The sequence below is a fragment of the Lonchura striata genome, chromosome 21, assembly GCF_050655825.1.
Source record: "Lonchura striata isolate lonStrDom1 chromosome 21, ASM5065582v1, whole genome shotgun sequence".
In the NCBI taxonomy this organism is placed as follows: domain Eukaryota; kingdom Metazoa; phylum Chordata; class Aves; order Passeriformes; family Estrildidae; genus Lonchura; species Lonchura striata.
In genome coordinates this window covers 6235680-6263183 of record NC_140723.1, presented here as the reverse complement: position 1 = coordinate 6263183, position 27504 = coordinate 6235680, and the positions used below count along the sequence as shown (strand labels likewise).

At 37.9% G+C, this 27504-nt stretch overlaps 1 protein-coding gene across 10 annotated transcripts in view; it reads left to right on the top strand.

Moving 5' to 3' along the window:
- VPS13D (vacuolar protein sorting 13 homolog D) overlaps nucleotides 1-27504 on the top strand; it is a 98085-nt gene that overhangs the window by 496 nt on the left and 70085 nt on the right. For 4 of the 10 annotated variants that reach the window (XR_014949802.1, XM_021542051.3, XM_085558935.1 and 1 more), the window contains exons 1-30: nucleotides 288-358; nucleotides 1952-2117; nucleotides 2981-3058; nucleotides 3287-3477; nucleotides 3796-3876; nucleotides 4208-4324; nucleotides 4564-4668; nucleotides 5001-5171; nucleotides 5739-5839; nucleotides 6303-6471; nucleotides 7836-7928; nucleotides 8669-8879; nucleotides 9423-9602; nucleotides 9819-9949; nucleotides 10624-10696; nucleotides 11162-11326; nucleotides 12497-12627; nucleotides 13013-13145; nucleotides 13731-15953; nucleotides 16300-16451; nucleotides 17211-18245; nucleotides 18940-19030; nucleotides 19560-19686; nucleotides 21008-21188; nucleotides 22209-22391; nucleotides 24986-25205; nucleotides 25665-25875; nucleotides 25997-26168; nucleotides 26477-26589; nucleotides 27159-27368. Coding sequence is in view for 9 of the 10 variants with exons in the window: in XM_021542051.3 (XP_021397726.3) it covers nucleotides 2021-2117; nucleotides 2981-3058; nucleotides 3287-3477; nucleotides 3796-3876; nucleotides 4208-4324; nucleotides 4564-4668; nucleotides 5001-5171; nucleotides 5739-5839; nucleotides 6303-6471; nucleotides 7836-7928; nucleotides 8669-8879; nucleotides 9423-9602; nucleotides 9819-9949; nucleotides 10624-10696; nucleotides 11162-11326; nucleotides 12497-12627; nucleotides 13013-13145; nucleotides 13731-15953; nucleotides 16300-16451; nucleotides 17211-18245; nucleotides 18940-19030; nucleotides 19560-19686; nucleotides 21008-21188; nucleotides 22209-22391; nucleotides 24986-25205; nucleotides 25665-25875; nucleotides 25997-26168; nucleotides 26477-26589; nucleotides 27159-27368 (7145 nt within the window). In the remaining variant the exon portion in view is untranslated. Of the gene's footprint in view, nucleotides 1-287; nucleotides 359-1951; nucleotides 2118-2980; nucleotides 3059-3286; nucleotides 3478-3795; nucleotides 3877-4207; nucleotides 4325-4563; nucleotides 4669-5000; nucleotides 5172-5738; nucleotides 5840-6302; nucleotides 6472-7835; nucleotides 7929-8668; nucleotides 8880-9422; nucleotides 9603-9818; nucleotides 9950-10623; nucleotides 10697-11161; nucleotides 11327-12496; nucleotides 12628-13012; nucleotides 13146-13730; nucleotides 15954-16299; nucleotides 16452-17210; nucleotides 18246-18939; nucleotides 19031-19559; nucleotides 19687-21007; nucleotides 21189-22208; nucleotides 22392-24985; nucleotides 25206-25664; nucleotides 25876-25996; nucleotides 26169-26476; nucleotides 26590-27158; nucleotides 27369-27504 lie in introns of those variants that run through there. The other 6 variants (XM_085558941.1, XM_085558937.1, XM_085558939.1 and 3 more) reach the window with 4 other exon arrangements.

Below are 27504 nucleotides of genomic sequence, written 5' to 3'. Positions count from 1 at the left end.
GGCTCCCTCCCCGGCGCGCGGAGCGAGCCCGCCCGGCTCTGCCGCCCGTGCCCCGGCGCTGCCCCACGGCTCCGTCCCTCCCGGGGCTGCCTGCCGGGGCCTGGGACAGCCCCCGCCCGTCCGAGCCCTGGGCCCAGCGCCCCCTCCGTGTCCCCGCGCTGACAGTTCCATCCTGTCTCACTTCGAGCCAGGGCCTGCCGTGGGCTTTGCTTCTCACCCTGTTGTTGTGCTGAGTGTGGTAAAGAAATTCAAATGTTGTCATAGAAAAGAAATGCCTTATTTTTCTTCACGGGGCGCAGCGCTGCACTGCAGAGTTAAAAATATAAAAGCCATAAAACATTTGAAAGATTTGTATATGGTAAGTTGTGTGCCACGAGTTTAGGTGAAAGATGTGATGTACTTAATTTACAGTTCTTAGGGTGACTTCAGGCATGGTTCATGCACCAGAGGGTTTCAGTCACTGGGATGCTGCTCTCTGCTGTGCTTAAACGTTTCTTTAAGATCTTTGCTTTGGTTCCAAACACCTGTAGATTCCTTTTTTTATGATTATTTTTTTAATGACAGTGTAACAAAGATGACTGTATATGCCTTTGTTTGATCTTGAGTTTCTTGTCACTTTTATTAGAATAAAAACCTGTAATGAAAGCTGATGGCCCAAGAGCACAAATGCTTAGACTTTATTATGTGAAACTGTTTTTCAGAATTGTTAATAAATTTTGCAAAGGCAAAACTGATAAAACACTTTTTATTTGAAGTCATGTGACTGAGTTGAATCGAACTTCTCTGTGCAATTTTCTGTTTCATTTTTCAGGACAGCAGAATTTCGCTTTCAACCTTTAGAAAAAGCCTTTCATTGTTTGCTTAATTCTTGTTATTTAATTTAACTATCAGTTAAATATTTTCACTGCCTTTTAAAGAGAGAAATAAAAGTTTAAATGGGGCTGCCTAAAATTAAGCAAGTCTCATAATGAAAAAACTCTAAATCTTAGTGTAAAATTTAAAATGTGAGTCTCGAAGTTGTTGTTTTCTTCTACTGTCAGCTGTAAATAAAGGATTTATCTTGCTTTTTCTGCTCTGTAGAATTCAGTTGTTTAGGCTTGTATATGAGATTGGGAGACTTTTTAAAACACAAAATTGAGACATATATTCCATTCTAATCTCAAGGAATGGCCTGCATGCTTTTTTCATTACTGTACCAGGCTTCACCCTGCCCTTGCAGGAGCTATGAGTAGTTTTGTAATTCAGTGATTAAGAAGTTGAACAGGGACTTTGGGATTTTAATGCCCTGATTACCACAGACGTGAAACAGAAATAACTGGAGAAGAGTGAAGGGAGATGTTCCGGAGTGTGACCAGTGGTGCTTCTCTAATGTAGCTTTTTCTTCAGTGCAATACTCTCTGCTGCCACTTTGAAAACCTGTTGCAGTAACTGTTGATGAGCTATTTTGGGGCTTGTATCTGATTACTTCCCACACACAGGCTCTCCCAAAAAGGGGTTTGAGTAGGGTGAGTTGCTTCACAGATGTCGTGTAAGAATTCTACAAAAACAGGGTAGGCTTCAGGCTGCTACTTCAGACCTGGCTGCCAAACCCAGCACGGTGAAAATGTTGGCCGCAGAGGTCAAGGAGGCCAGTGCAAACTTCAGATCAACGTGGAATTTTGTCCTTTCCTTTTCTGGAGGAGCATTGTAGATTACTCTGTGTTGATTAGTGCACCACAAAGTAATGTTTTGGTTAGAAAAAGGATGGAAAGATGAAGTTCATGTGCAAATCTCTCTATGAAGCTGGTTTGACATTTAAAGGGCATAGGATAAAGCTTTTTTAAGGTAGAAATCAACCTTAGTGCTTTTACTTCTCATTAGATAGATAGCAGTAAGAATTGAAGTGACAGAGATGTCAGCTCGGCTGAGACTGTATATTTCACACAATAATTTTATTGTTTTTTTCTTTCAGACTGAGATTAATTATGGAAGAGAAATCCAAACAATGACAGAAAAGAATTAGTTTTCTTCTAGGACAGTCATGTTGGAAGGATTGGTAGCCTGGGTCCTCAACACCTACCTGGGCAAATATGTCAATAACCTGAACACAGACCAACTTTCAGTGGCACTTCTAAAGGGTGAGAGAGGCTTTGTGGTATCTTCTGTACTGTTTTCATATTGTGATTTAGAAATGTGTTATTTTTTTGTGATAACTGGAAGGTGGAATAGACATAATAACTTAATATTGTGTTTAAATATATATATATATATATATAAGCCCTATTAATACAGAGTTTGGTACTAGAACTTTATAATGAACAGTAACCAATCTTATGTTCTTTGCTCTTTTATGAACACTCTTAAACCAATTTACATAAAATTTTCAAAAGTATGCTTAGCTACCTTAGCATGTTGAATTGATGCCATTTTTTCTTGATACAGTTCAGTAACTTTCCTGTTGAGGGACTGTGGCAGGAAGTGTCCTGCAGCCTCTTACCTTTTAGTGCTCATAGTTTCTCCCCTGTAGTTTGGTTTGTGTCATGCTGCATCCACGAGTTTTGTACTTTGTACAGAGTCCTCAAATCAATACTTTCTGTTCACCCTTTGCTGCTATCTGCTGCTTCTGGTGAGAATGTTTTGTAATACTCCAAGGCTTTTCTGTGTGTGCTTTTCACAATACTAAGAAAATCTCTTTTGAAAAGACAATAGGGAGAGGCTTTGTCTGTGACTACAACGGAATTCAGTTCTAAAACCCCACAGAAGATTGCTTCTGGACAACATAATGAAATAGTTTGAGCACATGACACTGGAAAATTATCAAGTGTATTAAGTAACTGTTGTGATCTTAACACAACCTGAAATGATAGGCTGGCTGTTGTTATTAAATCCCATTAATTTTTTTTAAAAAACCAATGCCAGTTGTTTTGGGCTTACAGTGTCCAAGTTGGCTTTCTTTAACCTAGTTTTGTTTAGCAGACTTGTCTTTCTATTCTTTGTCTAGGTGCTGTTGAATTGGAAAACTTGCCACTAAAAAAAGATGCCTTAAAGGAGCTGGAATTACCATTTGAAGTAAAGGCAGGTTTGTATTTTGCTTGTGTGTGCAGGACAGATATTTTTTAAACAGGACGTATTGCATGTTTTAGAGACCCTGTGAGTCTGAGGTTTGAACAAATGAGGTAGCCTGATTTTTAGGTTATTTCTGTTTCAGCTTGTTTGTTTCTTATACCACTTTTTCTTTGGGGATTTTCAAGGTTGATAAAGTAAGCTCTCACAGGAATCTGATGGTGTTTCTGTTTTGTTTATTCAGGTTTCATTGGCAAAATAACACTGCAGATCCCTTTTTATCGTCCACATGTGGATCCATGGGTGATATCTGTCTCAAAACTGCACTTAATTGGTGCACCAGAAAAAAGGGAAGAGTTTGATGAGGAAAAGGAAAAGTTGCAAGAAAGAGAACACAAGAAAGCCCTTCTGCTGGCACTTGAAGAAAAATGGAAGGTGAGTCACATTTGTGTTTCATGATGAAGAAGTCTCTGTGGTGGATTGTATTTAAGTCTCCTAACAAGACAGAACAAATGCACATGAAATGGAGTTAGAGTTTGATTTCCACATGCTGACATAGTGCAGTTTATGTCTTACCATCCCTCACCATTATGTCCTATGTCCCACATATGTCAGAGATATGTAAATATCTTAAATTAACTTGTGTAATTTTTCTTTCTCCCTGTTAAGAGTGATTTCAGTGTAATAAAGTATATTGTCTCCTTACCTGCTGTTACAGTGGTTAGTAATGCTTATCCCTGTCTCCTCTTTCAGAAAGAGCAGCAACAGAAAGGGGAGTCTTACTGGTACTCAGTTACTGCATCTGTAGTCACAAGAATTGTAGAAAACATTGAAGTAAGTCTTTGCTTTTGAGTGGTTGGCAGTTATACATTTGCCTTTAAAATGGAAAATAATAGTGGGATAGAAAAAAAACGTACAGTGTGTTGTGAGAGTGGTTTGTTTATGGGGAGAAGGGCAGGGACTGCTGGTATCTGAGGAGAAGGTAGAACCAGGGAGTTCAAATCAGAAATGAGGAATAGGGTTCCTATTAGGGTAAATAGCTAGTAGAAATTTGTTGGAAAATTGCAGAAATTAAATAATACATTGTGCCAGCATTAATGAAAAGTACTAATGTATAATGATGTAAATAGTATATCTCTAGTAATGTTTTTCTTTTTCTGTCCAGTTAAAAATCCAAGATGTGCATTTGAGGTTTGAAGATGGTGTCACAAATCCCTCGCGGCCGTTTGCTTTTGGCATCTGCATCAAAAATGTCTCAATGCAAAACGCAGTGTTTGAACCAGTAAGTGCAGCTTTTGTGTACAGGAGCAGCTCAGATGGCATTGCTGCATTTTGTGGGTGCTAGCAAATATTCAAAAAAAATACGGCATTTTAAAAATATTTTGGTTGCTGTAATAAATTGACTCTGTGCATTTCATGGTTTTTATTTGGTATGTAAAAACTACATACTAAAACTAGAAACTAAAAACTACATAGCATGTGGTGTGTGATCTTGACTTTACTCCACTTCTTCTACTCCAGGTGGAGAAGCTGATGCGAAAAAAACAGATGGATGTTGGTGATTTCAGTGTTTATTGGGATACTAGTTGCACTTTACTGGGTGATCTACCTCCTGGTGAGCTACAGGTACATGAAAGAGGTTTTGCATATGAAGGAGAGGTTGGTTGTTAGTCTCCTTTCTGTACTTACAGTCCTGATTGATGTAGAATTTATTGGATCTGGTCTTTTAAGAGCAAAAGAAGTCTATGGTTTCATGCATTACTGATAGGATACATGTGCAACCCACAAAGGCTGTGCTGTGAAATAGCTTGGTTTACTTTTGGAGAAAGAATATGGTCATGAAGTTTTTTCCAATGGACTGGCCTGCTAATAAAGTACATTCTAGAACATGAAACCACGGCATCCTAATGACTGTTGTACACTCACTTCTTAGAGAGTAATTTGCTTGTAACCCCCAGGAAGCAATGGATAGAAGTATGGAAAGTCGTGATCACAATTACATCATGGAGCCTGTCTGCACTTCTGCTCTTCTCAAAAGAAATTGTTCTAAGGAGCCTTTGAGATCCCGGCATACTCCACGGCTGGAATGTGACATTAAGCTTGAGACGATACCCCTGAAACTTTCCCAGGTAAATACCAACCTGCCAGTAACTGGAACAGATATCATAAAACTGTAGCAGTGTTTGTGACAATTTAAATGCTATTATTGTAACATAAAATTAATACTCTGAAAGATTTGTGTTTGAGAGGCAGCTCAAAGAGATATATTGAATTAGTTGTTCTAAAGTCAAGCATTCAAAATTATTTATTTTACTGAAACTGATTACTGCAAAAAGAATTAAATTGTTTGATTATTATAATAATAGGAAGGGTGCATGTTGGTGGGAGTTGGTCTGTTCAATGCACAATAGCAACTGATGTTATATTGATAACCTGACATGGAAGATTTCATTCTGTGTATTTGTAAATAAAGCTGTAAATGGAATGTCACACATTAACTACTAGTGGCTGGGAGAAGATATGTCACACTGGGGAACAAAATTGTGAATTAACATTAATCTTAATTCTGCACTGTGTACAGGCCATTGACGCCAGTTATCCATACCTGTGGTTGGGGTTTTGGCTAGGTTTTCTCTCTTTTTCTGGGAAAACACTCCAGTACCATCTCACTGATCTGTGTGTTGTTTCATTAAAAGATGCAGTATCAACAGATCATAGAATTTTTAAAGGAACTGGCTAGAAAGGAGCGACAGCTTAAATACAGGAAGTGGAAGCCAAAGGTTACAGTAACTGAAAAGTAAGTACATCTCCATATGTGGTGTTGTCAGCTATAGTAGAAAAACTAGAATGAGAAAAATACACAAACATACATAATAATGATGTTAGAGATTCAGTTTTCATGTTTTGTTCCCTACCTCAGAAATCAGTTTAAAATATTCAGATGTAATTCAAATGTAAAATTATCCTTACCTGAGGCTTTCAGTCCAGTCTGTGTAACTCTAAATTTTGTTGTCTGTGCCTGATACGTGGCAGCTGGAGTAAATCCCAGTGGAGTGGTAGGACGTTGGGGAGCACTGTCCTATATCCTATGCAGTCTGTAGGACCAGCCCATCTGTGCTGGCTCCAGTGCTGCAGCTTTTCCTGGCTGCTGGCCCACTGCTTTTCACTGAGTCTCCTGGACCTTTCACCAGTTGGACATGCACTTGCCTTAGGTTTTTTTAATGAAGTATTGATTATACAGTAATTGAAAATTGTTCCAGCTGCCGGGAATGGTGGATCTTCGCCCTGAATGCAAATCTTTCGGAGATCAGGGAGCAGAGGCAACGTTCCACCTGGGCATTTGCCCTGCATCGGGCCCGGGACGCGGTGTCCTACACTGACATGTACTACAGCAAGCTGAAGGGGGAACCACTGTCTGCTGCAGACCAGGTATTTAGACTTGAGTTTCTTCTACAGTGATGGTTAATGATCTTACACCTGGTTTGTTTCATCTTTTCCTATTTAAAACCTGGACAAGTTAAGAAACATCTTCAGTTGTGCTGCAGGCCATTTTCACTGAACTGTCTGCTGATCACAGCAGAGATTTTAATGATGTGACCTGGGCTTGTGGGAGATGTGTGAGCTGCAAGGTTCATGTGTTTTTGTTTTGCGGTGCAAAAAGCTTTCTGATTTTTGACCTGTAACCAGTGTTCACCAAAAATAGCATTAACTGCTGTAGAATGCCTGTGACAGTTGGCAACATGCTTTCTTAACTCAAGTTCTCTGTAGATCCAAAAGGTATTTAAATACCAGAAATGTGTCTACCCATATGCTTGGGTAGATAATTGGGAAAAATTTTGGCTATTTGACAGTTGGGGTTGTTTATTAGTTTTGTTTCTCCAAATTTATTTGTGGATGAAGAATTTAGTGCCTCTAATGATGAACCTATGACCTACTTCAGAAAGAAAAAAAACCTATGAACTATAACTAGCTGCTTTTTATCTTTAGGTATATTGGAACGTAAAATCAGTTCAGGGCACCACGTACCACACTTGTATTAAAGTATTAAAGGAATTCTATTGATACTTTTAAATTGTACATAATCCTTACTTTTGTTATTTGGGTATGAACTGTAGGAGTAGCTTAATGTACAGAAAATTTTTATAGTACTTGACAAAGCCGGGTCTCATAGAGCATGTATTGTGTTCAGCAGAGCTGTGAAATGTAACGAAGGTAATGACAGTGGACTAGAAAACTGTTTTGCTTTGTTGTTTCATGATAGACTTCTTAGACTTGGGTGAGTCATCAGTTCCCTCAAACAGCTTGTTAATCAGTAGAAAGAAGACAACGTGTCTGAGTAACTGACTATAAATACTACATTGTCCTAATTTACCCAGTTCATTTCCTCCACCTTCTTTACTCAAGACAGAAGCTTTTTTTGCTCCTGGCTAAGCAAGGCATTTTGTTAAATCAATTTAATTTCCCTGGTTTGTTTTTTATGCTGCAAATCTTCCTTCTTATTTGTAATAGGAGGATACAGTTGTGAATTTTTTTACAGTTCTAAAATAGTGTATTTTGCAATGCAAATAAGCTTTATTTATAATTCAGGGGAATGTCAATGTTACAGTTGTCTATATGATTTTCATTAATTTTCATGTACTGGGGCACTCAGATATGATCATTAATGCCATCGTAGCTTTTTCTACAAGTCCCTAACTCAGTGCAGAGATACTTGGCATGTTTGATACTTGCCAAGATTCTGTCCTCCTCCTTTAATGCAGATACTTTACCTTTTTTTTTTTTTTTCTTTCCAGGCAGAAATGCATCGTATTGAGGATGAGCTGACTTATGAGGAGTTGAAGGTTCTGTATGAGATAGTTCATAATAAATTTCATGACTTGGCTGAGGTGAGAACATTCTCTGTACAGGGTAATATTTGGAATCTTTAAGTGATTATCTGAGGTATTGTTCTGCTGGAGAGCCTGAGCATGTATTTTTGTTGATTTAAAAGTGTGGCATTAATGCTGAAATTGCAGAAATGCTCAGTTCCTGCAGTTTTTGCTGTTGTGTCACTTGCACAGTGAAATCTTGTCTCGCCATATGATGATGTTCCCCAGCAGGATCCTTGCCAGAATTCCTAGGTCAGGTACTCTCCATCTTAAAAACGGACAATGGAAGTGAAGGCCTGTAATGAATATTTTCCCAAAATAAACACGTGACAGCAGTCAGCCTCATGGAAATAGCCTGGGGAACACACTTCATTAAATATGGACCAATTTCCACAACAACACAACATAATCTCTTGCAAATACAAATGCTAAAATGTAGAGCTGTACTTTTTGGTGTCAGATGACTTCTTTGGTTTAGTGTTTCTAGACTAAGATTTAAACAGTGACTTATGGCTTCGTATGTGCATAATCACATCCATATATTTATATTCATATGAATATGCAGTTGTTAAGTGATGAGATGTTTGTTACTTCTTTGTTGCTGCCTTCCTCTAGGCTGAGTATTGATTGAGAATATCACTGCAGGACTGCTGAGTAAATAGGAGACGAAATAGTGTTTTTGTTGTGGTGTTTTTTGTACATTGGTGATACTCTCTCACTCACCAGCAGTAATGTGTATGTCTTGAATGTTCAAACAGAGTGTTAAAGAGCCCTTGCCTGATTCCATTGGAGGCTCCCCTCCGGCAGAACCTGCCCGTGACAGCAGCTCTGGGATGCTGCAGTACCTGCAGTCGTGGTTTCCTGGCTGGGGAGGTTGGTATGGATATGCTCAGCAGACATATGAAGGTGAACCTTTTGAAGGGCTGCTGCCAGACCCGAAGGAACAGTGGAATCCAGAAGACATACTGGGTATGGAAACACAGGGTTTGCTCTCATGGTTTGATACCAGTTCCACGTGGGCAGAAAGAGCTCTGGGCTTGCACTGTTAAAGGATTCTCTGCCAGCTGATGTACCCAGGCAGCAGAGCTTGCCTAAGGCTGAACAACCTGGGCAGTATCTCAGTGCCTGGGTACCTGATTATTTCCAAAGTGATACAGGGAATAGATTTGCTTTCACTGTTACTGTCATTTATGTCAAAGAGCTTTGGGACTTCTGTTCAAGTGTATGTGTGGGTCATGTCAGGAGTAGTACTGGGTTGTTGGGGTCTTTGTAAATTCAGGCTTATGTTACCTTGATTGAAATAGAGGAATATAATGGAATAGTATTTTTTTTTAAAGGAAAAAGGTCTATCTGCTCTAAATTTTCTTTCTATTCCCGGCCCCCCCCTTCCCCCCGCCCCTCCCCAAGAGCTGGAAAATTCTTTATTTTCATATTCATAGGAACTTTCTTGTTCTTCAGTAGCCCTCCAGAAAACTTAATTTATTTAATGTGTTGGTTTTGTTTTTTTATTAGGCACAGATGAATTTTTTGATCCTGCTGCAGATGCTTCCAGCATGAATACCTTTACCAAGAGAGATCATGTTTTTGCTAAATTAAATCTGCAGCTGCAGGGTGGCTCTTTCACTCTGTTGCATAGGAAGAAAAAGGTGTTACGTGCTGAAGAGACTGCTTTTATGCAGCTGGAGTTTTCAGGTATTAAGCCCATTTCTGTTCTTTCTTAAAAAAGAGAGAGCTGCCTCACAATCATTGTACTATGTAGCAAATTACCATGTTAAATTCTTCAGTAGAAGATATGTATAAAGGATTAAAAAATACTTGTTTGTTGGACAGTAGTTTTAATTTATGAAATATAAATAAAATGAATGCTGTACTATAAGAAACAAAATAATGTATGTATTTATATTCCAGGTGTAAAGATCTTGGCAGAATCCCTCCCTCGCAGAAAGTCTTCCCTTCTCAAAATTCAGCTTGGTGGTCTTTTCGTGAGGGATTTGGCAACAGAAGGGACCATATTTCCTGTTCTTGTTTTTCCAAATCCTGTAGGTGACGAAACCTTATAAGTAACTGTGTGGGATGCATAACTGTGTATGAAAATAGTCATACTCCAAAACTCAAAACACTTCTTATCCCAGAAAGGGAAAGTCTTGAGGAAAAGTTTTCCACCTGTTGAATTTACATTTTCCATCTCTTTCCAAATATAGTTTGTAGAGCTCTTCATTTTTTATTTACTGTATGCTTATGACTTCAACCTTTCAGTTATATGTATTGAGAAGAAGATAATTTGTTGAACGACATTTGATTTTTGGAACAATCAGCATTGCTGCTTAGTCAGTGATTGAGTGGCCCAAGTAATGGCTCTGTTTCACCTCTATACTGGTAAACTAAATTCACAAATCAATTCTAAATTTCTAAACAGAAAAGATTTCAGAGTTCTCTTCTGAGTGAACAAAATTTGAATCTAAAGCCATGGAGATTTCCTATGTGTTTTGTACTTTGTACTGACTGCAATTTGCACTTCAGCCTGTTTGCTGCAGGAGTGGGGAGTGTTTGCTACTTATTCATATTGCTTTCCTTTGCTTGACCATGTCAGGGGAAAAAAATGCATATAATAATCTCAGACTGTACATATAGTTCAACAGAAAAGATTTTTATGCTTATCAGGTGGCTTGGTTGATTTTATCTAAACAGTCTTTTTCTTTTAAATTCTTATTAGCAAAAAGAGGTTGGCTGCATGTCTTCCTTTGGACTCCAAAGTTTGTCCTCAGAAATGACTAATCAGAGCACTGGTAAAGATTTCATTTTATATTTGATGAGATAATTCCTACAAACCAGAAATTTCAAAAATAAGTACCTAGAGTTTGAATTAATACAACTGCTTTTGCACATGGTAAAGATAAAATCATAGAAGCTTTGTTCAAGATGTAAGGTGCATTCAGGTTGACTTTAAAGAAAGGAAGAAATTACACATTTCAAGACAGTAGGAGTTGCACTTACTGTTTGATTTGGTTTAAAAAGATAGGAATTCAACATTAGAACCCAAATTATACAAAGGCTTTTGTATATAGAAACTTGTTGAATTCTGTTGATCGTATTTCTGTTACTGAAGAATTCTTAGACACTTGTATTTTCCCAATAGTGCCAGTTAAAAATCAGTTATTAAATTCTTTTGGAGTTCTTTTGCTTTTGTCTTATTTGTTTGTTTTGAGTTTTTTTCCAGCTGATTTTGTAAGGAATTTTTTATTCCGTTGCAGATCCTGATGCCCCAGTATTTGAGATGCTTTATGAAAGAAATCCAATTCACAGCACCTTTGAGAGACGCCTGGAAGTCAGTACCAGACCACTAAATATTATTTACAATCCACAAGCCATTAAGAAAGTAGCAGACTTCTTCTACAAGGGAAAGGTTCATACCTCAGGTTAACCTTTAATGTGTTTTTTTTTGGTGGGGTTGGAGTTTTGTTGGTGGAATTACATCTTTTCTTGTCTTTGATTTTTATTTATTTTCATTCTTAGAAATATAAAGCACTAATCAAAGCATCTTCAATTTAAGTTTAACAATACTCCAAGTCTTGTCTGGAGGGTTTTGTTCCTTTGTTTTGTTGTTTATTTAATTCATTCAGGGGTTTTGGTTTGGTAGACTCATGCAACTTCTGCTTTAAAATTGCAAGTTGGTGTTATGCCCCATGGTGGATGTTCATGTCCCCTAAATTAAAATGCATAAATAAGGCGAAGGAACTTGTTCCTGTAATCTCTTCTGGAAATTGGTGGAGTTTTTTTGAGAGGGCAGTTAAAAGTATATTTCTATAGTAATGATACAGAGGAAATAGTATTCTAATTCCTGTTGTATTTTTTTGTTGATGAGATTAAGGCTGCCCTTTGCTAGAGCTTCTTGAGATACCTTGATTTTTAGATTTGAACATACTCATTCCTTAAATTCCTAAGCACAACAAAATGTAGGATTTTAGTACCTAAGCCTGTAACACTATAATGTGGCCACCTTTGCAGTTTTGGTTGTTCAGTTTCTGAGGAGATGAGAAGTGACAGTAAGTAACATTAGGAACATGAAATGTTCTTGAAATACCAGTTGTTTTTTTGCTGATTATGGTAAATACCAAAAGATTCAAGTTGCCTGGTATAAAGGTGCATGTGGCATCTTTTCTCACAAGGTCAGAATATTCCATAAATATTCAAGTTTAAAACAAACCATCAAAGCAAACACAAAGCCACTGCCTACACATGCGCATCTTAATGTTTAGTCAGAATTTCCTCTGTGGCCATGCTTAGCACCCTTTCTGTATTATTCAAATTTAGTTATTTGGGCTGAAGGTCTGTAAGAGAAAGACCAGAAAATGGATTGGGAAGTATTTTTTAGAGTGATTATTTGTTTTGTGCTTAAATAGTTCCTTTTTTCTGTGCAGCAGCCTGGTGATTAGGCACAGTGACTTTCGCCTGCTGTGTTTTCCTGTTCTGTATTTTACTGCTAAAATTTAAAATAAATATTTTATCTTTTTTCCTTCAATTTTTTCTTCTGATTGAATGATGGGTGAACAAAGTTATACCTAGTTAGTTTTCCTTCTCTTGTGCAGGTTTTGGTTATCAGTCTGAGTTAGAGGCAAGAGTGGCTGAAGCTGCCAGAAGACAGTACAACAAGCTGAAAATGCAGACAAAAGCTGAAATCAGACAAACAATCGATCGTTTATTAGTTGGAGACTTCATTGTAAGTTTTTTTCCCCAAAATGTTTATGTAGACTTTTACACTTTTGGTTTAGGACTTGGAGTTCTAAAGAGTGAGGTTTGTTGTTGTTTGTGTGATGTTCTTTGTGAGCAGGAGGGGAGTTTTCCAGGAGGTGTTCTAGATGCCTTTTGCTGTCAGTCAGTCCAGGCTGGAGGTGCAGGGCATGTTTTCACCTGCTGAAGATGTTTTTTTATTCACTACAGTGGGAGTCTGTGATTTAACAAGGTACCAAACCTGAGTGTGGCTGGAGTTGGTGACAGTCAGCTCATCAGGAGAAAAAGTGGCTGGTTAGATGTTTTACATGGCTTTTTTTAGGTTTGTTTTTTTTTTGTGTGTGGGCTATTATGTCTTTCTTCTTAACTTTCAGGAAAACAGCAAAAGCTGGACCGTGTGCCTTGATATCTCTGCCCCTCAGGTGATCTTTCCAGATGATTTCAAGTTTGTGGATCCTGTGTTAGTTGTTGTAGATCTGGGAAGAATATTACTCACAAATTCTCAAGGTATGATCTAGAATTATTGCAGCTTTCCTTTTATTTCTATCTTCTTTCAGAAAGTCAGAGCTTAAAAAATAGCGTAAAAAAGTACAGAGAAGTTCTGGGGATGTTCCTGCTTTGTAAAGTAGAAAAAAGTCCTTTTCTTAAGATAATAAAATGAAAGTTAATATTAGGCAGTAAGGCCAGTTGGACAAAACCTGATGATTATAAAAATACTGTAGTTAAGTAGCTCTTACCTTTCATTTGGTTTTGAGGATCAGAAGAATTGTGTGGGCAGAGTAATGGGCTCTTTTTTTGACAACTTGGGCAAAAGTAAATCTTGCAGTAAGTGGGTTAAAAATGAGACAATAGTGTATTTTAATAGCTTCTGTACTATATTGTGATTGACACCTCTGTTAATGCAGAAGTATAGTAGGTTTCTTGTTGAGGAAAAAGGAAATGACAGTGGAAGGAGGTAAGGACAGTACCAGATGCGCTTTGTGTTAAAAAAAAATAGAACTTCAGATAATGTTGATCAGATAATCATGGAAAACATCTGAGAAGAGAGAAGAATACTTTCATTTGTTTGCTTACCTTTTTTTTAATCCACAGAAGATTCTGAGAGGAGTGCAGGTGCCATTTCTTCAGAAGTCAATGAGTTGAGTGATGAAGAATATAAAACACCTCTTGCAACTCCTCCCAATACTCCACCACCGGAATCCAACACCAATAGTTGCATCAAAATGTCTGAATTTACTGGAGTAGAAATAAGTGAAGAGCAGCTACAGGCACACTTAATGAGTAAAAAAATGTATGAGAGATACACACTTTCTTTTATGGACCTTCAGATCATGGTGGGCCGAGTGAAAGACAACTGGAAACACGTTCAGGATAGTGATGTGGGTCCAACTCATGTGGTGGAAAAATTCAATGTTCACCTGCAGCTGGAGCACAGACTGATATACACATCTGACCCAAAATACCCAGGAGCTGTCTTGTCTGGCAACCTGCCAGACTTGAAAATTCACATCAATGAAGACAAAATGCTGGCTTTAAGGAACTGTTTGACACAGCTGAGTACGTCTGAAGCTAAGTCTTCAGATGCCCTACATTTAGGGAAAGATAAGATTTTTGCAGAGGTAGACCAGTTTGGCAGTTTGCACGATTCTGTAATGAATCTAACACAGAGTGTTGTCATGCTCGAGCAGCACACTCGGGAAGTTCTTGTTGAATCCCAGCTGCTTTTGGCTGAGTTCAAAGTGAACTGTATGCAGTTGGGTGTTGAGAGTAATGGGCGCTACATCTCTGTGCTCAAGGTTTTTGGCACCAATGCCCATTTTGTGAAAAGGCCTTATGATGCAGAGGTGTCCCTGACTGTCCATGGCCTGTTACTGGTTGATACTATGCAAACATATGGAACAGATTTTGATCTTTTGATGGCTTCTCATAAGAACTTGAGCTTTTATGTACCAACAGGAAGCCTTCGAGACAGCAGGGCTCAGTCCCCAGTCTCTGGACCACAAGATGCACATCCCATTGATGTTGCTGGTTTGGCACAGGGATGCAGTACAGCCTCCAACACCTCACCCAGTAACAATGGAAAAGATCAAGAGTCCTTGATAAAATTGGAGTATCAGTTTGTGAGTGCAGAATGCCCATCAATGAACCTGGATAGCAGTCTGCAGGTGATCTCTTTGCAGGTGAACAACCTGGATATCATCCTTAACCCAGAGACTATTGTTGAACTGATTGGGTTTCTCCAGAAATCTTTCCCCAAGGAGAAAGAAGATTCTAGTCCTCAGCCTTTAATAGCTGACTTGGAGAGAGGTTGGAGAGAACAGGAAACATTCCAGTCTACTTATGCACAAAACACAGAGGTAGCAGTTGATATTCACTGGTTAAACGTACTCCTCCTCAGGACAGTTGCCATGACAAATGGAGAAAAATATGGCAGAAAAATTGCAACAGCCAGTATTGGTGGCACCAAAGTCAATGTCTCCATGTGTAGTAAACTGGATGTGAGTGGCTCTCTTGGATGCCTTCACCTTATGGATCTAATCCAAGACAATGTAAAGAACCAGTATGTGGTGAGCATAGGGAGCACAGGGAGGTGTGAAAATCTCATTGGCAACGTAAATGTCTTTGAATCTTTATTCTTTAGGCTTGATGATGGAAATAGCCTTCCAGATGCTTTAAGTTTCACTTTCACAGAAAAGTCAAAAGAGGAGTGTTCTCTCAACCTCAAAATGGCCTCCTTACACTACAACCACTCAGCCAAATTTTTAAAAGAACTGACTTTGTCCATGGATGAGCTGGAAGAGAATTTCCGCAGCATGTTGAAAAGTGCAGCTTCAAAAGTTACAACAGTCTTGGCAACTAAAACTGCTGAATACAGTGAAATGGTTTCTTTGTTTGATACCACACCACGATCAAGAGATGTTGCCAGTGCAGAAGATAATGAAGGTGGTGCATTTGGATCACAGTCCTTCAGAGCTGATACTATCAAGCTTATATTAAATATAAACATTGAATCCCCAATTGTCTCCATACCTCGAAAGCCTGGTAGCTCTGAACTGCTTGTTGGTCATCTAGGACAAATATCTATTCAGAATTTTGTACCGGGAGAAGATGAGTCTACAAGTGATAGGCTGCAAGTTGAAATTAAAGATATTAAGATGTATTCATTAAATAGTAGTCAATTTACAAACAAGAAGGAGCCTGCAAGTGGGATACCCCGAGGGCAACATTCTTCATCAGGTCCTGCCAGCACCAACAGCCAGGAAGAAGCTCATTTTACTCGTCATGACTTCTTTGAATCACTACATAAAGGTCATGGTATGTTAATCAAAGGTATTTTAATTATTATAATATGAGTTGTATGTGTGTTAAAAATGGCTATTGATTGTATATTCTGCTTTACCCATACTACTGAAACACATTGGTCAGTTTTAATGACAATAGTCTAGTTATTATATTTATATCCATTTTTGGTCTCCTAAGTAAAAATGGAATGGTGCCTTTTAAGCATAAATTGAGCAAAACATAACCATAGAACCTTAGTCCAGCATTGCTCAGATTCTGAGCAAGTTCAATAGCTGCTGTGTTACCTGTTCCATACAGTATTTTTGGGCTAATCAGTTTACTTACTCTAATGTTGTTTTAATTTCACTTTCTCTTAAAGCTTTCCACATTCTGAATAACACCACAATCCAGTTTAAATTGGAAAAGATACCACTAGAGAAAGATTTGGATTTAACTTTTCCTCTGTGTAATGAAGACTTTGGAATATCAAGCATTATGAAAATTGAAGGGAAATTTGTGAACCCTCTTCAGGTACAGAAATGTAGTATTTCCATTATCAATATAAAAATATTTCCCTGCATGGAAGATAAGTATTTTTCAGGCCAGTATATTCAGGTTTAACATGTTAGTAGTTTAGAAATCAGATCCTAATGCACATTGTTAGAAAAGACAGTCTTAAGTCATAATAATAATGAGCAATATTTAACCTTGTTTGGGGACATTTTAGAGCTTTATGAATTAGTATAACTTTTGCTTATCTTGAACACAGAACGAAAAGTAAATGTGTCACTGTCCAAATGACACTGTCCAAACAAGTTTATTTGTAGTTGTAGTTGAAACTAAGAATTATTGTCATTACCTTGAAAAAATCTGTGCAAGAGCAGAGGTTTTAAATAGAGAAAACTGGAACTTCTAGCACTTAGGAGACAAACCATGATGGCTATGTAGAATGTTTGTTTCATATATTACTGTGTAATCTTGGGTGGTGAATTATTTTTAACTAACTCTGTGTGGATGGTTTTTGCCCAGGAATACAAGGTATCCTATTCTAGGATCCCATCCCATCTGTTTCTGGGTGGTGTCACCTCGCAGAGCTCATACAGAAGAACTGTTTTGCTTCAGTTTTGCCTTGTACCTTGCTTTGCATTGTTATTATTGTTATTGTTATCTTGGATGAACTTAAAATTTGTGTGGTTTGGAATTCCACTTACGACTTTTAGAATATATGCATTGATTCCATTAATATAGAGAGCTCCAATGTGATAATTGTTTCTTTTCTCTACATTGTAGGTGGTGTTAGCAAAACATGTATATGAACAAGTCCTTCAGACTCTGGATAATTTAATTTACAGTGAAGACTTGAACAAATTTTCTGCCACTTCTGTATCTCCAACTAGTCTTAGTTCTCCTTCAGCATCACTTCATAGTACAGGCACAGAATTCTTGAGTGAACGGAAGGAAAATGGCTTATTCAGCCACTCTAGTTTTAATTCTGTTCCAAACAAGCCCTTAACTATCAGGGAAACAAAATCTTTTACTCAAATTCAAGCAAACTTCCACATCTCAGAGCTCCAGGTTCAGTTAAGTGGTGATCTCACACTTGGGGCACAAGGTCTTGTCAGCCTTAAATTTCAGGATTTTGATGTTGAGTTTGCCAAAGATCACCCTCAAACCTTGTCCATTCAGATTGCCTTGCGTTCCCTGCTGATGGAAGATCTCTTGGAAAAGAAACCAGACTCTAAGTATAAGAACCTCATGGTGTCCCATGGAGCACCCAAACCATCCAGTTTAGCACATAAGGAATATCTTTCACAGTCCTGTCCCTCAGTGTCCAATGCAGAATATCCAGACATGCCACGTTCCCTCCCTTCCCATATGGAGGAAGCACCTAATGTCTTTCAGCTGTACCAAAGACCAGTGTGTGCCTCCCGTAAGAAGCAAAAAGAAGATGCTGATTCTGAGTATCCTCTGACTCCACCTCCTTCTCCATCAGCAGACAGATCCAGGTTGCCCTGTGGAAAAAGTAACTTTGATGATTCATTAGTTCATATCAATATATTTCTGGTGGATAGGAAACATCCTGAATTTTCTTCTCGCTATAACAATATTAACCGTAGTGTAGATGTTGATTTTAATTGTCTAGATGTGTTAATAACTCTGCAGACTTGGGTAGTAATATTAGATTTCTTTGGGATTGGATCCACTGCTGATAACCATGCTATGAAGCCACAGCCTGAAGATACTCAGCAGACAATCAAAGCAGAAATAAATTCCTTGTCAGCTTCTCAAGTCCAAGAGCCTGTAAACACTAAGCTGGATCTAAAGGTACACTTGACGTGCAAAACAGTAATTGGATTGTCTGTCATAAAGCATCTGGTTTATAGGAACTTAAGGTGACATTTACATCATGTGTTTTATTTTCTAGTAGGGATTGTACATAAATGCAGAAACGGTACTAAGGTGTGTGTAGATGTAGTAAAAAAAAAAAGTTACAGAAAAGCAGAACATTTGCAAAATGCTTGGCTTTTTTGCTCTGTGACCCTCTCTTTAATGAAAAGGTTGCTTCAATATTAAAGACGTAACATGCTGCAATTGGCACTGTGCTGTTCTAGGTAATGTGGAGTTTATTTATGCAAAAAAAGTCTATATTTTATAAATACCATATATGTTTATACATCTATATGTACAAACATGTTTTTTGAAAAACACACTGTATGTGTATATAATATAGTCTTTGCCCAGAAGCTCTGCAGTCTAACTTATATGTTACAAAATAGAAGAAGATGAAGGTAACACTGGTGAGATTTGTTCTTGGTCTGACCATTCTGAATTGCTTGGGAGACCCATTAATGTGCAAACAAGGCAGTAAAAATGTTGTTCTCTTTCAGTGTCTCCCAGTCAGATAATTGTTTGCCATTTGTGTGTTACTGTGCAATTGTCTTGGAAAAAAGCTAAACAGGATGTTCAAGCTCTGAAGTAATGTTTTTCATACCAATTTGTTCCTGTTTTACTTGACCAGGTCCATTCTTTATCCTTAGTCCTGAATAAGACAACCAGTGAGCTTGCTAAAGCCAGTGTGGCAAAACTTGCAGCTCACTTGGAAGTGATTGGTGAGTAGATTGAAGGGCTCAGGTTGTTCACAGCTTAAAATAAAATTAGTGCACATGAGTAAAATTTTCAATGGAATTATGATTTTAAATGTTTTCCTTTTGGTCATTGGGGTTTGTGTATTTTTCCTGGGCAAAATGTACATTCTCTTCCCACTGCTTCTTCCTTTGCTTTTTTACAGTTTATTTTAAATCATGGCATCCCTCCCAGTTGTCAAATCTTTCACCATTTTAGCTGTGATTAGCTGCGATTTTAATACTTCACTTTCACAGAGTAGAACAATAGTTTTTATTACTGTTCTAGAGGAAAATGTTTCACAAATCAAAATGCTGTGATCACATGATGTGCGTAAAGCCTAGAGTGATGTGTAGGTTAAGAGAATCTTTGTAGCAGAAACATGATTTTCTTTAAACATGAGGTTTAATGGTTAATTGAATTGACTTATTTAATTACTTGTAGTGAGGCTAACCCACTAATAGAAACTTTTGGTCTGTGTTTGAGGATCCTGATTGTCTGTCCTTTGTTTTCCAGAGGGAGATTTAGCCTTGCAGGGAAGTATTGGAAGTCTGTCCTTAAGTGATCTTACATCTCATGGAGAATTTTACAGAGAACGTTTCACTACAAGTGGTGAAGAGGCACTCATTTTTCAAATCTTTAAGTATGAATTTAAACTTTTTATTACTCAGTATTAGCTAGTTACTCCATTAACTTCCAACCCCCTCCTGCAAAAAAACCCAAAAGTTGAACAAACCCAGAAGACCCAAGCCCACAACTATCAGGGCTGCATGATTCTCCTTTGGCCTCTTGGGACTTAAGAGGGACTTAGAATATTTTCAGTTATAAACTGAACTTATTTTTAACTTATAGTTGTCTTGCATTGTGTGAAGAAATGGAAAAGGAGAGGTAGCTTTTTATTTACTTCTAAAGGTGTTCTTGAGAGTATTTACATGATTGTTTGTTCCTAGCTAAAACTTTTTTTTTGAGTTGGAAGAGCTTTACAACTGATGAGATAGATTTTCCATTCCTTCTTGATTTTGGAATAAGGAGTTTGCTTTTATCATAATTTGAATTTCTTTGGTATGGTTTAAGGAATAGATTTTATCTTGTGATGTTTCCTATTTTTCCAGTTAATCAGATTAGAAATTATCCAAGTAATGTTATGGAATTAATTTCAAATATGACAACACACTGATTCAGAATTGAATGTACACATTATCTTGCAGTGGACTAGTTACCTTAAAAGCCACTGTATTGATGTAAAATCACCAAAGGTCTAACTGGTATGCAGAGATTAAAGGTACATTCCAAATGCAGAATATTTCTATTTGCTTAATTAAAACTCAGCAGCACCTAAATGTCCAAAATTTCAAAGTAATTAATACAAAACAAATTTTTCATGTCTGCAACCGAAACAGCATTAATAACATGCTGTGAACATTAGTTAAATCCTCTTTATTACTATTTTAAATGCCGCAAAACATCTAGTGCTGTTAGCATTCAGAAACACACATAATCACAGGATATGATTCTATGCAGGTGCTTTTATTGAGAGCTCTGGGAATCAGGGGTGCAGACCCAAATCTGACTCTGACATGGCATTCGAGCTGAATGTATTTTATATTCTATTGTTATATAACTTACATATTGTTCTATTGTATACATTGACATGAGTTTCTCGTCATCTCTCTTAGACCCCTGACAACAGTTTCTCATGAATGTTCTTACGATCAAACATTAATTATATTTAATTACTAAACAACCATCACATCTAACAATTATATAATTTATCATGTACTAGCTACACAGGTGCAGTTCTAGCAAGGTACAAGTCCTTCATGTACCTAGGGTATTTACTTTTCTTTTCAGGGCTTACTAAGCTTAATTTTCCATTTAACCCAAAATCCCCATGATTTTAAAACCCTTTTACTATCAGTGCTGCTTCTAAAATGTAGCTTTTTTCCTTCCAACCCTCGTGGCAGGTACGGGCGGCCGGACGCGCTGCTGCAGCGGGAGTGCGACGTGCGCGTCACGCTGCGCATGGCCTCCGTGCAGTACGTGCACACGCAGCGCTTCCAGGCCGAGGTGGTGGCTTTCATCCAGCATTTCACTCAGCTCCAAGATGTCTTGGGGAGGCAGAGAGCAGCAATTGAAGGACAAACAGTATGTCTGGGCCTTTTTGCTATTCTTCCCCAGCCTGTTTTTCGCAGTTTATGTTGATTTATGTTGATGCGTCAGCTCAAGTGAGTTGAAATGGTGAGAGGTTTCAGAGATTTGGGGTTGGTAGAGATTTCTCAGGCTCATCTTGTAGTTAAGAGACCTTACTTAGGACAGTCCTGCAGCTGTTTGAAAGTGCAGAATACCAAATTTGCACATTCCTTAAAACTTCATCACCTGATTTCTGCAGGATGCACTGAAGAGAAAGGGTCAGGGTGTTACCTTGTCTTATTCTCCACTGTTCACGAGGTGATAATACCTGAATTAGGAGAACCAAGTGAGAAGTTCTGTTCCGCTCAGGTGTACGTCTCTGATTTAGTTTGATGGCTGGTAGTCTGAGAAAATCATGTATGAATATAGAGACTGTAGGGCAAGATAGAGCATATCAATATAGAGTATATGGGACATGATGGAGTGTTGCAATAATCAGGACAGCCATAGACCACATGAGCCAATATGGGAGTAATTAATACAGTCAATGGTCTTTTAAAATAAGCTTCTCATAATAGAAGGAAAGACAGTGAATACTTGGATATGAAAGTGCTTCATTGTGCATCAGGTAGGAAGTTTGAATCTGATTTTGAAACATCTGTTCTCAATGATGGGGTTTTGCTTTTTGCAAATAATTTTTCTTAAGTAATTTGTTACGTAGTGAGCTGAATAGTGTCCTGCCTCTTTCAGGGCTGAAAGGGCATGTCACTCTTGAGTGCTGCACCTCTTGCACAGGTTTTTCCTGTTTACATCATGATACTTTTTAAATGACCCTTTATTCTCTGCCTAAAACAAGAGTTTGAGGGGTTTCTGATGCTTGCTTTGTTGTTTTTGTTTGGTATAAACTCTTACTGTACCTTAATTTTGTAAATCAAGGGGTGATGATCCTGAGTTCAGTGCTAATCAGTGGAAAAGAATCACCTGCTTATTGCAATTTTTGTAATTCTTTTTTAAATGTGTTTTTGCTCTTCCCAGGTGAGAGATAAAGCCCAGCGAGCTTCCCGAGTTCTTCTTGATATTGAGGCTGGGGCTCCTGTTCTGCTGATACCTGAGAGCTCCAAGTCTAACAGCCTTATTGTAGCTAATCTGGGAAAACTGAAAGTGAAGAACAGATTCCTGTTTGCAGGGATGCCGGGTACCTTTTCATTAAAGAACAAGGTAGGAACATTGCTTCTTAATTTAGCAGCTTGCAGTTTTGCTAGTTCTTGTGTGTTTTATTTCTAAATCAAAATTTTAAATGATTCTTAAATTTTACTTTATAGATTGATTTTATAGTTTTACTAATAAGAGTCTGTGCTAGTGTGCTGGCAAATCTCATAGATATGCCTTGCTGCTGATCATGCTGTGCTGCCCTTCCTATCTTGAGCTTCATGTCTGAGGCATTGGGGCAGAGGGGAAACTGAACTGAGTGTTTGGAGAGAACAGAGGCAATAAAGGAGGCTGAACTCACTCCATCTGCTCTGGTGACACACCTGAACGTGGGACCAGGATGGGCTTTCAGCTCACCCTTTTTGGTTACTCCAGCTGTTCACCACTCAAAATATCCAAAGTGTGAACAGCAGTAAGCAGGAGTCTGTGCTGGCTGAGACTTGTTCTAACACACTGGAAAAACAGAATTGGGTTTATATTTTTTTCTCTCTCAGTGAAAACTGAGTGTGTGTAGTTGCTTTGATGAGGTGAAACCATGGGAAAGGTTTCCAGTGGCTGTACATGTGGCAAAGCACAGGACAGGAGTGGCTGGTGCTGCTCTTGAGAGATGCAACCACAAAATCTGGGGGAAGGAAGATCCACCTTGGATGACTTTATCTAACCCATTCAACAAAATAGAGGTTGTCTGGGAACCCTCTAATTCGATTTTGAAGGGATTAGAAGTTAGATGGACTAAATTACTGCAGTGGATTTGTAGTGTGTCTGTTGCCTTCATCTGATTGGTATCTACCTGTGTCTTTGCTGTAAGGAAATAGTGGATTGTCATGTTGAGTTATTTCCTGTACTGCAGTGTGTTGATACAAGTACAGGTTTGTAAGCAGTAGACTCCTAAATTAACATTATAAGTTAAAGAAAGTATGCACAATATTTTTATTTATTATAAATAATAATAATTTTATTTCAGCCTAAAAATACTGTGTTATGTAGCACTGTAAAATGTAGGTGTTTGAAATGGAATTAGGTGGAGTTTGGCCTTTTTTTTGTTGGTTTTGTTTTCATTTTTCCTCTGTCCTATGTTTATTTTTGAGGATCGGATTTTACAAGGCAATGCATACAAGGATCCTGTTTTATTTGAGGTATTTCACATCCTTATGGCAGTGTTCAGGTGCTCCTCATTCATTCTATAAAAAAGAAAGTATTCTTCTGGAATTTAGCACTTAAAAAGGCAACTTCATTTATTAAAAATTATGTTTCTGTTCTAAAGGTTTTGCTGAATTCTGTAAGAATTGGATGCACTTTTTGTGGTGTGCTCTTTATGCATGTCTGAAGAGCTGCTAATTTGGATTTAATTGCATGAAATCATAGATTTAGAGATGATGTGATAATTTTCCTTTGCGTGTACTTCTCAGTCTTTTCTTTATAGTATGAAGTTAAATGTTAATGTCTTCAAAATTTTTTTGTTAAAACCCTTGGTTGTGTTTACAGTTAATTTTTCCATTTTTTTCTAATATTTAAAAACCATGTAAGGCAAGAAAATATTAACAATTAAAACAAGAAGAAGAAGTTTATGGTAGGAGTTGATATGACATCAGAAACTGGATACAGAAGGAAGATGAGAAATGATAGTACCAATACAGGAGTCAGGGTTTGCAAAGTGAGCAATCTTGGAGTAAGGGCTGAGTAAATCACTGAAGATGATTGCTACCTGCATGTGGAACACGAGCTTAATTAATTGAAATGATTGACAGATGAATCCCAAAACTGGCTTTGGAGTATAAAGGTGGTGTGTAAACCTCTTTTACCAGACAAATCACAGAGTGGTTGGGGCCATTCCATCACAGAAGGCTGTCAGATGGGTCAAGCAGGATTTCTGGGAAAAGAAATTTCTAATGTTGATGTGACTCTTTTTGTAGTGAAATTTGCAAGTTTTTGATGCAATACAGCTCATGGATTTCCACTGGATATGTAGTGGTGGGGAGATGTCTGAAATGTTTTACATCAATATAAATGAATTTTTCTTTTTTCAACTGTGAGAAATTTACCACTAAGTGTAGGGATTTATTCAACCTTAAACTGCAGGTGAATTTTGGGACACATTTTGGTGTGACAGCGAAGTATTTTAAGTGCAGAAAATGTGTGTGTTTAGAAGCGTTACTTCACATATTGTAATGAAATATGAAGTTGCTGATATGGTCTTGCAGAAGTAATGCCTTATATTTTTTCATCATCTGAAAAACAGCTTTAAATATTTAACAGTCTTTATTCTGCAAGAATGTTTCATTCTGTCACAGTCTTACCCTCTGTTTTGGTATTAATTTCATTTCCATGAAAGTTTTTCAGTTTTATGCAAAACCCTCTGCATTTGAAGCAGTTTCTCATTGAAAAGATTCTACAGCGTTTTGAGGAAGGTTGCTGAAATAAACTTTTTTTACAAAGAAAATGTTCTCATCTGCTGTTGAGGCTATAGGAGAAAAGTTTGGCCATTTTTTCTACAGCAGAGGATACTGGCATTCTAATAATTTGTTGCAGCTTGAAATTGGTGCATTGGTTCCTTAGAATTTAAGTCAAAAATATAATGTTAATTACAAAATTTCTTTCATTAGCAGGATTCGGTTCAATTTTCCTCTCCTATGGGAACCCCAAAGCACAATGTGAAGAAAACAAATGCTGATGAGTCCAAATTAGCAATAGAAGGATTGGTCATGAAAAAATCATCAGGAACAAACATTTCCAGGCTGAAGAGCGAGCCTGCAGTGAGCACATCGACTAAGCAGCAAGGGCAGCCATCGAAGCTGCCTGTTGTCCCCAACCCTGAGAGCCCAGGTATGTGAGAGCCTTGGGAACCCCATGGAGATTCTTCTGCCTCATGAAATAGTACAGTGACATTGCTTTGATTTTATGTGACACTGAAAAGGTATGACACTCTGGGTCTGAAGTTTGTAGATTGGAGAATAAATTACTTCTGAGCTTTAAGGCTGATTTTTGCAGCTTAAAGGATTAGGGAGTTGTAGTTCAGTTTCTGGAAGAACAGTCCTGCAAATTGGGTGTGTTTTGAGAGGCATGTTGCACACATATAAGGAGTGTACTTGGACTCCTAATTAGGAATTTAGATTGACCTGTGAATAAGCTTGGTATTGCTAGTTAAAGATATTGATGAACATGAATAAAAAAAAAGTGGAATAAATTAAAACTAAATTAAATTTCTTTTTAAAAATAGGTTGCATTAGTTTTGCACAGATTCTGGTTTTTTTCCTTAATGTGTTATCTCCTGTGTACTTGCAGAGGATCACATCTGCCTCTTAGACTGCATTGTAGTTGATCTGCAGGACATGGACATCTTTGCTGCTGAAAGATACCAGAGAGAGTATTCCAAGGCTGTGGAAGATGCCAGTGCAGATTTGAGCTTTCCATCCTACTTGGTGAGGCAGACAGGAGGAAGCCTGCTGACAGAGCCCTTCAGACTGAAGTTAAAAGTAGAGAGAAATTTGGACAAGTGAGTTTAAATGGGGTCACTTTATGCTGTCACCTAGAGCAGTGTTTTAGTATCAAGGTCTTGCCTGCTGTGTTGGAGCTCCTGGAAACCCTGAGGTTTTCTCTTTTTCTCTTTCTTGCAGAGAGCTGAGTCATGCTGTTGCAGACATTTCAATCCATGGCAACCTGTCCTCAGTGCACTGCTCTCTGGATCTGAACAAGTACAAGCTGATCCGTGGGCTGCTGGAGAACAACCTCGGGGAGCCCATCGAGGAGTTCATGCGCCCTTATGACTTGCAGGATCCAAGAATTCTTGTAAGACGATCTATGTGCAGCTGAAATTCTTTTGAAATGTCTGGGGGGTTTGCTGATCTTGCTGATGGCAGCAATATTTTAAGGATAGAGAAGCTCTAGACCAGTACTTTAAAAATGGATTGATGGTATTTTTAACTTAAAGGCCACAGTGTTGTGGAATGTAACATTTCCCCAGTAATGGTTGATGAAACCATTTGGAGAAGGACACCACACAAAAGCTGTTTACATTTTTCTGGAATGCAGGTTAATTCAGGGATCAAAGTTAAACAGATGCTCTGAAAAAGAATGTTGGTGTTTTTCGCTTTCAGACAGTTTTGAGTGGAGAAGTGTATACTTCCATGTCATTCCTCATTGACATGGTTAATGTGAGCCTGGAACTGATGGATCCAAAGGGAAAAGATGGATGCAGCTCTTTAGCCAGGTATGAACATTCTTCTCTTACTGACTACCTAAATACTAAATACTAATACTAAATATTACTGTCCTAAATATTATGCTCACATGAAAGGTACAGGGCAAGAATGGAAATAATATGTGGAATTGCAATTTAATAATGCAGTGAAATGGAGTTTCTTAATTAGAGACCAAACTGAGAGTTTGAGCTGCTCTGAAAGATGAAATGGAATGACACTGTTCAAAAGATAGGGTCTGTCTTTTCAGCTGTCCTTGAAATAACAGTCCAGCAATCAGTACTTGCCCAAAAGAAATAGTATTTTAATTAAGAAAGCAAAATGAGGGAAGGTAAAAAAGCAGATTTCTGGTATGTTGGCTTGTTGTTGTTTTTTTTTTTTTAATCCAAAAGGCTTTTTCATCAGTGGAGAATACTATTACATTTAGCACAGATCTACTTTCTATGGGACATGATTGTAGCTGTTTTAGAAAATAAATTGAAGATTTCAGCAGTGTTCCATACTTGTAAAATAAGTGACTCCAAAGAATAAATAAACTGTAAGTCTCTTTGGTGTGTTGTTTTGCTTTTTATTCTCCCAGGTTTGATTTTAAGAAATCCAAGTTGCTTTTTGAAAGCTCTTCAGATGGAACAAAGTCTGTAAATCTGGTCTCTCATTCCATGATGGCCTTTGACACTCGTTATGCTGGACAGAAATATGCTACAGGACCCCCAAATGTTTTCAATTGCATCTTTCAGTCATCAAAGAACACCAGTAGCCCAGGAGCAATCCAGATTGAATTGCATTTCAGGTTGGTAATTCTGGGATTTGTTTGTTTTTAATAATGACATAATCGGTATTGTCCTGGTTTTACTACATCTGTTATTGTAGATAAACTTGGGGGCATTGTATTTAAATCTGATGACATTTTTGGGGTGGTACTTGAT